Source organism: Zonotrichia leucophrys, chromosome 2 (genome assembly GCF_028769735.1).
Source record: "Zonotrichia leucophrys gambelii isolate GWCS_2022_RI chromosome 2, RI_Zleu_2.0, whole genome shotgun sequence".
Taxonomy (NCBI): Eukaryota; Metazoa; Chordata; class Aves; order Passeriformes; family Passerellidae; genus Zonotrichia; species Zonotrichia leucophrys.
Window position 1 is genome coordinate 48492423 of NC_088171.1, and position 12266 is coordinate 48504688.

General features: G+C 37.3%; 1 protein-coding gene across 4 annotated transcripts in view; it reads right to left on the bottom strand.

Annotated features, from left to right (window-relative positions):
* The window catches only part of ELMO1 (engulfment and cell motility 1), a 303547-nt gene that overhangs the window by 157115 nt on the left and 134166 nt on the right, over positions 1 to 12266 (bottom strand). For all 4 annotated transcript variants that reach the window (XM_064704898.1, XM_064704900.1, XM_064704899.1 and 1 more), the window contains one exon: positions 4238 to 4342. In XM_064704898.1, coding sequence (XP_064560968.1) covers positions 4238 to 4342 — 105 coding nt within the window. The remainder of the gene's footprint in view (positions 1 to 4237; positions 4343 to 12266) is intronic.

Genomic DNA, 12266 nt, shown 5'->3' on the forward strand with positions numbered 1-12266 from the left:
CAAAATATTTGATATTTGAATAAAATATTTAAACAAAATAGATAAAATCAGTAGGAAAAGGGATAAACTTTTTCTTCTGCAGAAGAGACTTGAATTTCAGGCTAGAGTCAAATGATATTATTCCTACAGATGAAGAGCCTACTGATCTAATAAAGTGCAAAGAACTGGACATAAACTTGGCAGCCACCTGGACAGAACCAAAAATAGGCGACCAGCCCATATTCAGACCCAAAGCTGCTAATTTTATTTGTATTTTCTGCCTGAAGCAACAATCCCATGTGCTCAAACAAAATGATGAGACACATTATGTGTCCCCTCAAGGCAGAATCTGACCCCAAAGCAGCAGTGAGTCCTGCTAGAATATAGCTGGTCAGAAACACAGAAGAAAAATATAGACAAGCCACCAATTTGTCAGTCATCAAATTCATTAGAATGAGAAAGGTTTTTTCCACAGACACTTTACACTCAGAAAAATTAAAAGGCACATTGCTACAAGTTACCAGTAAGAAAAATTTCAATATGTCTGTATTGAATAAAGTCTGCCTTCAATGGTAACTTATAATTTTATTTTTAAAATTAGTAGAATGTGAAGCTGAAGTAGTTTTGGAAAGGAATAAATTGAAAGTAGGGGAACACATGACTTGTCTGCTACAAAAGAACAAAAAAATTATCTGTCACAAAGCTTTATTCCAATCATTTTCTTCTCTGTTAAATTTAATTATACACTCTAGTCGTCCTATAATTATGGACCTTGGGAAGCTGCCAATTATTTCCTGTGGAAAATTTTAAAATTTCTTGCAGAAATTCAACATTACTTCCATCAATACATTCCATATACTATGTCATCACCTTTTAAAAGCCAAACCTCTATAGTGATTGATTATTTAAGTGCAACATGAAAAAAATCCAGTGCATATCAGTCACTGATAGCACCAGACAATTAATTAAAGAGAAAGAAAAGATAACTCAACAGGAAACTAATTCAATAGGATACTTTAAAAAAAAAAAAACAAACAAATGATAGCTAATGACACCACACAGTCAAAGAGAACGTTTGGTTTTTTTCCCATTCACTAAACAATCTTTCTACTGGAGGCTCCAGTCATCTTGTATGGCAAACAAAAGCCTGAGGTTCAAAATCTGTTAACTCAAAGTTTGTATAAACACTGTGTTTATCTGAAAGAAGACAGCAAGTAAAGAAAACATATTACTGCAATATCAGGAAAAAGTACACAACAGGGAAAAGGTGAATGAAAGAAGTGGATTGTGGGGAAGTAGTTAAAAAAGACTGAAAGAAGGGGAAAAGTGTGGTTATTTTTGTTTCCTCCTTCACTGTGTGACACCCATATTTTCACCCTCAAATGCCTTTTGCTTTCAAGATGCAGAGTTACCCATCTGCTGCAGTGCCTTCACACCCATCTTTAACAAATTGCAATTGCATTTACTCTTCCTACTTTAGTGTGCTAAAGTACATTAGTTTTTCTACTGGTCTTTGAAACCCCACTGCCAGCCCCCAAGAGGGCACCTCAGTTTCAGACATCCTTCCTACCTAACTAATCTATTTATTATGCAAATTACTTCTAAGCTGAATCTCTTATGAGAGGCAGAACAAGGACTGAAAAGGGAAGAGATTACTTATTGACTGCATTGTCTTCCAACTTCTGCTTATCCATTATTTTCATTACTACGAGAACTAAGGGTCATGGAGCAGGGGCATCCTAAGAGTCACAGGTCAGACTGCAGGGAATTGTGCTGCCCATTAAAATGCAGCACTGCCAATACGCTCACTGAAACCATTATGACTTCCTGATAGTGTCTCTGCTTAATACATCACATTCTATCAGGGAAAACTTCAGATATTCCCGGTTTGTTTCAAACCAGCTCTGATTTTCAGCCTCAATTTCTAATTACTGCATGGCAGAGATAGTATCTGGAGCTTAGGAATTAACCCATGGCACAGGAATCAATTGAATTGCAAAGAGACAAGTCGAAAATAATCTCTCCTCTTAGGAACCAAACTATTTCCTAGTGTCAGCAACGAAAAGAGAAGAGTTCCTGTCAAACAAGTTTTTCAGGATGCAAGTATATAGCTGAATGTATAGCTAACTATTTCTTGTGGAAACTTCAGCTTGACCACAGGAGGAATTTTATTAGGGTACAGGAGTAGAAATACATCTAAAAAATAAGCAAGGTCAACAGTCTGTACAAGTAGAGCAAATTGGCATTGTGGGAAGTTTGGGAGCCAAAGGCCATGAAAAAAGTGCAAAAGGAACAGGCATGTCAGGGCCCACAGGAAATTACTGTACACCAGCTAGCAAGTCGAGGAGATGAAGAGAGAGAAAGTAGGTGTCTTTTGCAATCAAAGACTATCAACGCTGTAGGAGCTGCACAACACCATCATCTCAGAGGTGTTCCTACTGTGCCAGCAATGCTGTATAAACACTAAGTAGAACTCCTCAGAGTGGTGGATAGACTAACATACTCCCAAAGCACATTTACAGTCCCCAAAGCAGCTTTAGGCAAGCAATTGAATCTGAGAGTGCCTCTGCAAGGCACTTCCAGTGGATGTGTACTCTTTCTCAGGAGGGAAATACATGAGGCAGTCAGGCACTTCCCTAACAGGGACCATGCAGGAATAAAAACAGGCAGCTCAAAACAACAAAATTCTCAGTAATGCAGCAGCAAAAATACTGCATTATAGAAGCAGGGCTGAGCCGGCAGCAAAATCCTTTCCAAAAAGTGGCTAATTATATGCTTCACTGAATCCAATTTTTAAGAAAGCATTTGCAAAATGAACATGAAAAATTAAGAAAAACTTGAGAGATGTCAATGAGAGTTCTATTTCAACAGAATTTTTGTCCTCTTTCAAACATTTCAGACTTCTTTAAAACATGTCTGACCCATTTGGAAGCACTGGCTACCTCTAATTCTCTAAACTGAATTTTTATAAGTATGAAGTAGCACAGTCCAGATCTTACCAATTTTAATGAGAAACAGTAAGCAATTTCTTTTTATAAACAAAAACACTATTCAGCATAGTTTCTCCAGAAAACCTGCTCTTTGTTCATCACCTGAGGTAGTCCTTGATTTCAAGGATTTACAGGGATTGATAAATACTATTGTACTGCATACTATCACAGCGTCTTTTTAAAGAGTTATTGCTAGATCCAGACAGAGGAGAAAGATCCATTTAAAAAGCAAATCCTACAATCCCATCGTATGGTATTATGTCCACACATATCAGCAGGCCCTTTGCAAACCTATTAGAGCTTTGACACCAATTTACTTCAAACAGAAAACATGATAACATATATTAAAAGATCATTCTTGACTTTTAGTGGAAATGATTTGTGTTTCTGCTGTTTTCTTGCTATACACAATCTTCTTTAAGCTGGTTTGCATGAGCATTTTTCTTGGGGAATTAAACCATCCCTATGAACTCCAGACACCAACTTTCATGATTATCCTCCCTTCCCATCTGTGCTTGCATTGTTTTGTGCTTGGCAAGCACTTGATTTCAATAAATTTCAGGAAAAGTTCTCTTCAGAGGCAGGTATTATTCAGCTGTATGCCTCTTCTTGTAGGGATGCAACATATAACCTCCTCTAACTACCTCTGAAATAACCTTGAAATAATGTAGGAAGTGGAGTGGGCAGGGGACAGGAATGGGTTATATATGTGAATCATGATGCTTTGTACATATTTTACTCCTAGCATGACCTCTCCTACAGCAGTAGTTTTTAGTGGAAGCATCTTAACTCTCAGTACCCTGCCAATTTGGTCACCTCTCAAAGCATTTGATCTTCAAATCCTCCTTTCCATAAAAAAAAAATACTGTCAGTTTTTGGTAGCAGGTGAGAGATTTCTGCATAATTACTCCTTCCTGAGTTTATGGTCATCCATTATGCATCTGACAAAAGCACAGGCTCATTTCTCTTCTCTTTGCAGGCCTAAGCAAAAAGGAGCACTTGCAAAAAGTAATATCTGAATATTTGACTCTGCAATAGAATAGAATAGAATATTTGACTGAGCAATGACAGTCAAGACAACTGTACAGCTTTCTCCCAGGCCTTTTACAGACTTACATCATGTTTTAGTGTCTCATGGTTTGTCTTCCTAGAGTTTGCTGTTAATGATAGCGGGATTTTGAACCTCCCCTCCAAAGTCAACTGCAAACAGGACACAATTACTGTGAGCAGGCAACTGCAAAGATCTCCATGACAAGAGGAAGCCTTACCCGAATATAAGCATCCTGATGATGTTTGGCAAAGTACAGCATGTTGTCAAGGGCCAGCATTCCAGGAGGGGTCTGTGTGAAATCCAATGCTGGGTTTACATGATTCTGAAAAAAAAAAAAAGAGCAAGATCACTCAATGAGCACCTTTACAAAAGCTATCAGTTCCCCAGTGTTGGTGAGCACTGTGTTAGCGTGCTGTGTCAAAAAATGTTTGGCAACAGAGCTCTTTTTGCTGAGCAGAAAACTCTTAATAAGGAAATTGCCCATGTCTGGAAAAACTCTTCAACCAAATGCAGCCACTATGAGGCTGGCATATCAGTAATTCACTTCTGTGAATTACAGCAGCTGTGGAATGGAGTTTCCCCAAGACTGAACTCTTTAGAAGCACAGATACCTATGTTGTTCATGGAGATAGACTCCTTGGTGGTACTACAGACTAAAAGTGCATAAAAAAACAGAGAATTGAGCCAACAGACACCAAAACACCTATTTATACAACTGTTATGAAACTATTTCCAACAAATCACAAAAAAGAGAAAAAAACCCTATCAGACCAAATAGCTGTATTAAGTCTATTGGATCTTGTGGACTCCTGAACACAAAGGGACTCAGATAAAATTTTATGTGAAAATAAACAGATTCATCTTGTGGAATTCGGGTACATTTTTTGTTACATTCTGAACCTATTAGTTTCCTCCATGGAACTAATGAATAAACATACCATATATAACTAGAACACATTAGCTTCCACATGCACATACATATTGCAGATGTTCAGTTTCACACACTACATGAAAAACTACAGGTGCCCAAAATATTTACTAACTCAGCTGATTTTTTGATTGGATGAAATGAAATGTACATTTGAATAAGCTTCATGGTTTATTTGCCAGGCTGCAACAAAGAACCTGCTCAGAAATCCAAAATATGTCTCCATTAAAAAATGCCTCCTTCTGCTAAGCTCTTTTTATCACCTTTGCAATGTCTCCTTCTCTACTCATCATTCTGCCACAGAAAGATACCCCTAGCTCCTTTTCAATGGCATTTCTATTCTGTGAGACCCAGCTGACAGGGACTTTAAAAGTGCATTTACTACCAGAAATCTAGCGAAGTTCAGCACAGGTTTCTACGATTACTGCATTTCTGCAGTGTGCTCAGGGTCTGATCCACCCCCTTCACTGATGAAAGCATGGGTTTTACTACTTTTCCTTCTGTTGAGTCTGTCAGGCCATAAGGTGGTAGAAGTGAGTGATTCTACTTTTTTGCCCATTTTAGCTTCAGATGTACTATATGTTGGTTTTAGCCGGTCAATAATTCACAGTCGCATAAAAGATTAAAAATAGTAGAAAGCAAAATTTATACATTAAGGCGCCTGCTGCAACTTCAAAAGTAGACAAATATATTATTCTGAAGATGGCATGCAGAACCTGTTGGTTGTACATTTCCAGATTAGGGCTATTGGTATACAAGCAAAACAATCACAGGCCAATTAGGGAATCAAGAGGATGCCTGGAACCCTGGATTTTATACAGAAAGATCTATGTGATAAGTATTTAAGAAGGGTCGTTGTAGTTTAGGAAGGGAAGACAATGTCTTACTGAGTTGTAAGTTTCAAAAACTCCCCTTTAATTTTTTTTTTCACTTTCATCTGCTCATCTGAATGACAGACAATAGCCTTTCATGACTATTTCCCCAACTCAACCTTTCATTTTCCACATTGATGCATTTATCATTCAGCACATTTAAAATCAGTACAAAACTGCTTCACACACATCACAAGCCCCACAGACTTCAGCTTCTGGGAGAAGAAAACTTCCCCTCCTACAATTTTCAAGCGTTTCAAAAAGGGCATTTTAAGAGAGGCTGAGTCTCACAGACACACAAATGGCCTCCTCAATCCAGCATGAATATCTTACAGATCCTTCTCTGCATTTGAAACTACCTCCAATTTGGCCATAAAGTACAAGTCCTTAGGAACACCTCTTGATACTTTACTGTGTCATGAGGTCCATGAGGTCCATTTCCTTGGGAAAGCTACTGGGAACCACAGGAACACCAGTCAGCAGGGAACCCCACAGCACCAGTTTCACGAAAACTTATGGAAGTAGAACTACAGCAGAGGGCTGAACATGCACTCTTGGCTCCCATGCTACAGCACAGGTAGGGTACACTTGGATAAATACCTGACAAACACAGAGAGTTTCAAGACCCAACTACATTTATCCAGCTATTAAAATACTACTACTTATTTCACTGGCATTTACAATGGTAAAATAAATGCAGGACACAAACAAAAAGCCTGACCTACTGTTGCTTGAACAGTTTTTTGCTTCATCCCATTCTAAATCAACAAACAAACAACAAGGACATGAGGAATCTCATGACATTTAGTAAGGATGACTCATTTTGTCTCTTACCATCACTACTAGTTCTATGTTCAATCAGAAAAACCATCTCTCCATCACTTTTATTTTATCTCCAAGCCAAGCCTATAAGCTCAGCTATTTTCAGTTTGTTTCTGTTTTTCAAAAGTTTCTGTCTCGTGGGATGCCAGTATAACTAGGGCTTGATCTTCAGCTCTGTTGATTTAAATAACTAGAAATTAAGAAGCAGATAATAGCTGAGGATCCACAAGACAGTTCTGGCATGTGTGAGACAATACATTACCTTCAATTATTCTTGAAATTCAAAAGGAATGTCAGACACTTTGTTCCCTTCCTTCTTTCTCCCTCCCCCTAAAATCATCCTTTTCTTAACACGATGAATATTTGTGGTTGAAATATTAAGTTATTGAGAGCAGGTTTAGAAATGAGATACAAAGCTACATTATCTAAAATGCTGCAGTGAATAATTCAGAAGTAGGCAAACACCCCACCTACAATATAATTTATTAAATATATGGAACACAGCACTTCAGGCATATTTATTGCATCCATTTAGTACAAAATCTATGGCATTTTTTGCTTTATGAAAAGCTAGGAGTAAGAAATACAAATGAAACAGATTTGTTAGTTCCAGTTTTTCAGATAATTTTTGATTCTTTTTCCACTAGCCTGAGTAATATCTTTGCATTTTTCAGCTTCAGCATCTATGTGGTATTTAAAAGCTTATGCTCTTATGCCACACGTTAACATATCAGAACATTCAAGAGTTTGTTTGCCAACTCAATAGCATACTGTGGGAACAAAAGTTCATCGCTTTTGATAAGATGAAAACTCAAAATCACATCTGCTTATGCTATTAAAAAAAAAAGCAGAAAAATATCACGTGGCATGTTTCACAATACGATAGCTATTCTGGCTAAATCCCAGTGCAGTAATTACAGACAACCTAGCATTCTAATGCAGTTCTGGCTGTGTAAAGCTTTCTTCTGTGCCCTGAATGGCTTCACTGTCTTACTCCTGGCAGCAATCTCTGAGGGATGTATGGATTTCACTGCTAGGTACATGTCCTCACACCAAGATGCCTGTTCACAGCAAGGGTGTACTGTCTGTAACTGCTAATGGAATAAGGACCATTTACTCCTTACATTATTCCTAACAACAATATCTTCCACATGAACACGCTGAAGCACAGGAACTATTTATTTCCCTGCATTTCTAGGTGATTAACATACAAATTTATTTCTGTCTGGACAGGTATTGACAGTTTACCACAGACTTTGCACCGGTGCTGTGCTCAGCAGCCACGTAAATCAGTTGCCAAATCATGCTAGTCTGTCCTGAAAGCAGTATGGAGTAGGTGCCAGATCCAGTAATAGTTTTCCCAATCCCAAAGCAGCTCAGGTGAATCCCTATTCTGCATGCCTCACTTTGGTAAGAGGCATAACAGAAACACATCAGAAGTTTTCAGGGAAGAGTCAGGACTGTGAAAGAACAGATGATAGAACAACTTCCAAATGTCACAAGAATCCAATTTTAATGGTGCCTTTCTAAAATGAACCCTCTCAGAACTGGTCATATTTCTTTTTTTTCTTTTTTTTTTTTAACAGAAAAAGGAACAATCTGTCTACCAAGGTAACACCGGGGACAGCAATTTCTCTCTTCCATCTTCAATTACTCGCTTACTCATTTTCTTCATCCTTTTAAATCTAACCCACTGTTCTGTGGGCTGGGAAGGAAAGCAATTACCTTCCCGATTCTACAGCACCTCTGCAAAACCTTCCCCAGATCAAACTGGGAAATCATAGTAGTAAATATGTGGATGTTTGTTCCTCAGAACTCAGGACAAGAAGAGTGGGAACTTTTAAAGTGAGATTTAAGGTGAATTATGAATTGACAAACTGATGCTAAAAGTATCAACGAGCACAGAGACTCGCCATTTACCCCTTCCCTAAATAAACCTTAAGTTTTACAGGCAAAATGTTCCCATCTGTTCATTTACACAAGAATTACAAATAAGGAAAAATACTACATTAAACCAACATTTGTGAAGAGGTAGTCAGCTAAAATTCTTAATGAGGAAATATTTTTGTCTTTTTATTTAACAGCACTGTATTCAAAGGGATGATGATGTTGCACACCACTTCCATCATCACACTTAATGAGATATAACAGTGACTTGGGAATTTTCAGCCTCTGTGTAATCAATGAAAGCAAGAACTAGCAGATTTGTTTTTCTCTTGATAACTACTTAAATATGCAAATGTGATTTTTTTCCTTCCAAAACTAATTTTTTTAATTTACAACAGAACTCAGTGCTAGAAAGAAAATGTATCAGGAGAATTCCTGAATTTAAAAAAAAAAATCTACAAGCAAAACCACAAAAAACTCCACATTCTAATGCAAGTAAGGAGTATCCAAAGCTCAGTAACTGCTATATATTTGAAAGAATATGAAGAAAATAATTTAAGATACTTTCAGTGCAAGTCATTTAAACCACATTCCCATTATTACACCACATATAAAGAACTCCAATATATTTCTACTGGATATAATTTTCATGAAGATTTAAAAATTTTATCTGCATACAATGATGGTGGTTTTTCCTTAAACTCATTTCTAGGTCTTTTTAGCTTTGTGTTTTGGCAAATATTTGTCCATTTCTACTAGCAAGTAGAAACTTTGAGGTTTGTTTTTCTTTTTTGTTGTTATTGGTGTGGCAGCTTTGGGATACATATTAGTAGACTGTAAATGTTATCCTTCGAGAATGAAACATGTTCCTATCTAGGTAATGTGTTAATCAACAGACCTCCTGGATCAAGTTTGACCTCACCAATATAAATCTGACCCTCTCAATAGCAAAGAAATTTCAAGTACAATCTGCACATCATTTGCCCTGCAAAAGATAAAAAAGCAGTAATTTGACTAATGTATATCCTTAACTCATTGAGCTAGTATGTAATCTAATGTAAAGAACAATAGAGTTCAATGTATGTCACCACCAGAAATCTGTCCCAGTTGTGTAAAGATGCTGTAGTGGTAAAACTTGTAAAAATTTAAATGTTAAGGAGGTGCAATTAAATCACCTAAAAATCACTAAATAGACCATAACAGGCATGTAAAAAGCACTACATATTTTCAATCATGAATAAATTATACATTATAAAGCAAGACAAAAAGCTTTTGCATAATTCGTTGTATTTTACACATGCCTATTTTATGTGGAGCTAATGATTCTGATTCCAAAATCTTAAACCCTACAGTCTGCCAATAATTTGAAAGCCTAGAAGAATCCAAAATGACTGCTTTAACTCAGATCATCACATTTTGTCCAATGCATAAAAACTGTGAGCCACCTTTCAGGTTTTACTTCAGTTACTAAGGGCAGATTTTAAAGTTAGATGCATGTTTAGCACTTCACAGATTATTGACTTCTTATGCCTGAACTAATGTTTACTGGGCAAATGTAGTTATCAAGCAGTAACACGTCATGTACTCTTTCAGGGATATATAGAATGAATCAATGGGTTGTGGTCATTTCAATTAAATTTTTTCAGCATGGAAAATTACTTTCAGATATCTCACCATATCCACTAAGTTTACAGAAAAATGGAATAAGCAGTAAAACATCCAGTTGCAGATATAGCTGGGACTGGGTCAAAAAACTAAAAGCCATACTAGTTTATTTACTGAGATTACCAGATCATTTTACAGCCAGACCCTGCCAGGTTTCCCGTCTACCCTGACTTTTTGGGCAAAGTCAATCCACTTTAGATTAAACGGCTGCCGGATGAGATGTGAGCTAATCCAGATGGCTTTCACTGCAGGGAATTAGGGACCCTTCCCATGAGACTTCTAGAGGCTCAGCTGCAAGTGTGTGAAGCAGGTGTCCCTCCAGCCAGGGCTGCTGGAGAGCAACCAAGAGCTACAGCTTTTCAGAAAGCTCCAGCTCTCACAAAATCACAGTGGAATATATTACCCATGTCCTGGCCAGCAAGCCACCTTTGTATTGTTTGAACTACAACACTCATGAAGTAAACTGGGAAGAGCTGGCACACAGTAACCCCAACCTCAAAAGAACTACTGTTATAAATATGGGCTTTTTTATGACTTTGGAACGTGTTGGAAGATGATTGCTTTAATTTTACCAATGTCATTAAAGCAGTTTGTCCTCTCTATACAGATAGAAACTAAGGCATGAATTCTCATCCTGCCCAGCAGGAGAAATAGCAAGCTAGCAAGAAGAGAGCTATGTGAGAAAACAGTGTGAACAGTGCTAGCAGGAACAGCAAGCCAAAGAAATTAATCTATCTACACTGGAATACTGCAAATGTACATGGATTAAATGTGTGTGACTAGACAGAAGTCATACCCACAAGACTCAAAATCTACCTCAGCAATTTTATCTCTGTGGCTCCTATTTTATGTGTCAATTAGTTAGACTTAGTGTTCCTAAGTCAAATTTTGTCATGAAAAGCTTTTTTTGAGTTTGGGAAAATTTAATGCCTGTTAGGTAAGGTAGACTGTGACTTCCACTCATTATTTAAGCATAATGGCTCCATAATTCAGGAGGAATTCAGAGCTCTTCAACAAACATTTTTTTAGAAAACTTAAGGAAAAGATACAAAATAGTTAATGAGTGTACATATATATTTTAGCATAAGCTCCAAACAAATTAGTTACATGGCTTATCAATAAGGAAAAAAAAATAATCTCTATACCTTTTTATTAAGTAAAATGAAAAGTTCAAAACCAAATTGTGCCAAATCTTGGGCTCCTTGAATTGGAATTTTCTAAGCATTAGACTACCACGAGAGCATATTTTAGTTTTAGATTGTTTTAGTTACTCCAGGCAGTTTTATCTAAACTTTTTGACATAACATTTGCTTTTGAAATTTAAGGTGCAAAACAACTTTCAGTTATATTTCCTTTTAAAGAAAAAATACTTAAATTATAAGCAATAAAGTAAAATCAAAGTCAGTCAAGTGAAAATAATCATTAGAGGAAGATTATTTCCTGAGGATGTGCCTCTACAGGGAGGTCACATGTGAAGCAGCCAGTTTATTGCTGCAGTGACCTCTTTTTTAAGTCATCACTAAAGAGTGAAATTCTGAATTCCTTCCTGCTGCAGCAACTATCATCTCCAGTAAAGGATATGATGCTTGTGTACAATGGTAGGCACAACCAGAGAACAAGAAGATTGACACTCCATTTGAGCAGTGAATTACAGTTCTCTTGGAATTTCATGACCATCAGTGGTAGTGGTGGCTGGGGACATCCCTACATCTCTACAATCCGTGCTGCTTTGAGAACAGCGAGCTTGGAAAGGAACCTAAACTCAATGCCAAGCATCATGAGATAAGCTGCAGTTCTACCCCAGCTTACCTTGTGATGCTTGGCATTGAGTTTAGATATTTCTGTAGAAAGGTTTTGTGATTTTCTTTTTCAAGCAAGCTGGCTCAAACTTCTGTCATGTGCAAAAGGAAAGGCCCAGGCTGCGTTTAGTTCAAATACAGTGGAGAGAAGTCAGCCCTATGTCTGAGAAAACCCCAGTTCAAAATTAATCATCCCTGTGAATCTACTGGCTGCTTGGCAGCCAAATACAACAGCTGTCCAAATTTAAAATGGAAAATTCTGTCCCAGAGCTC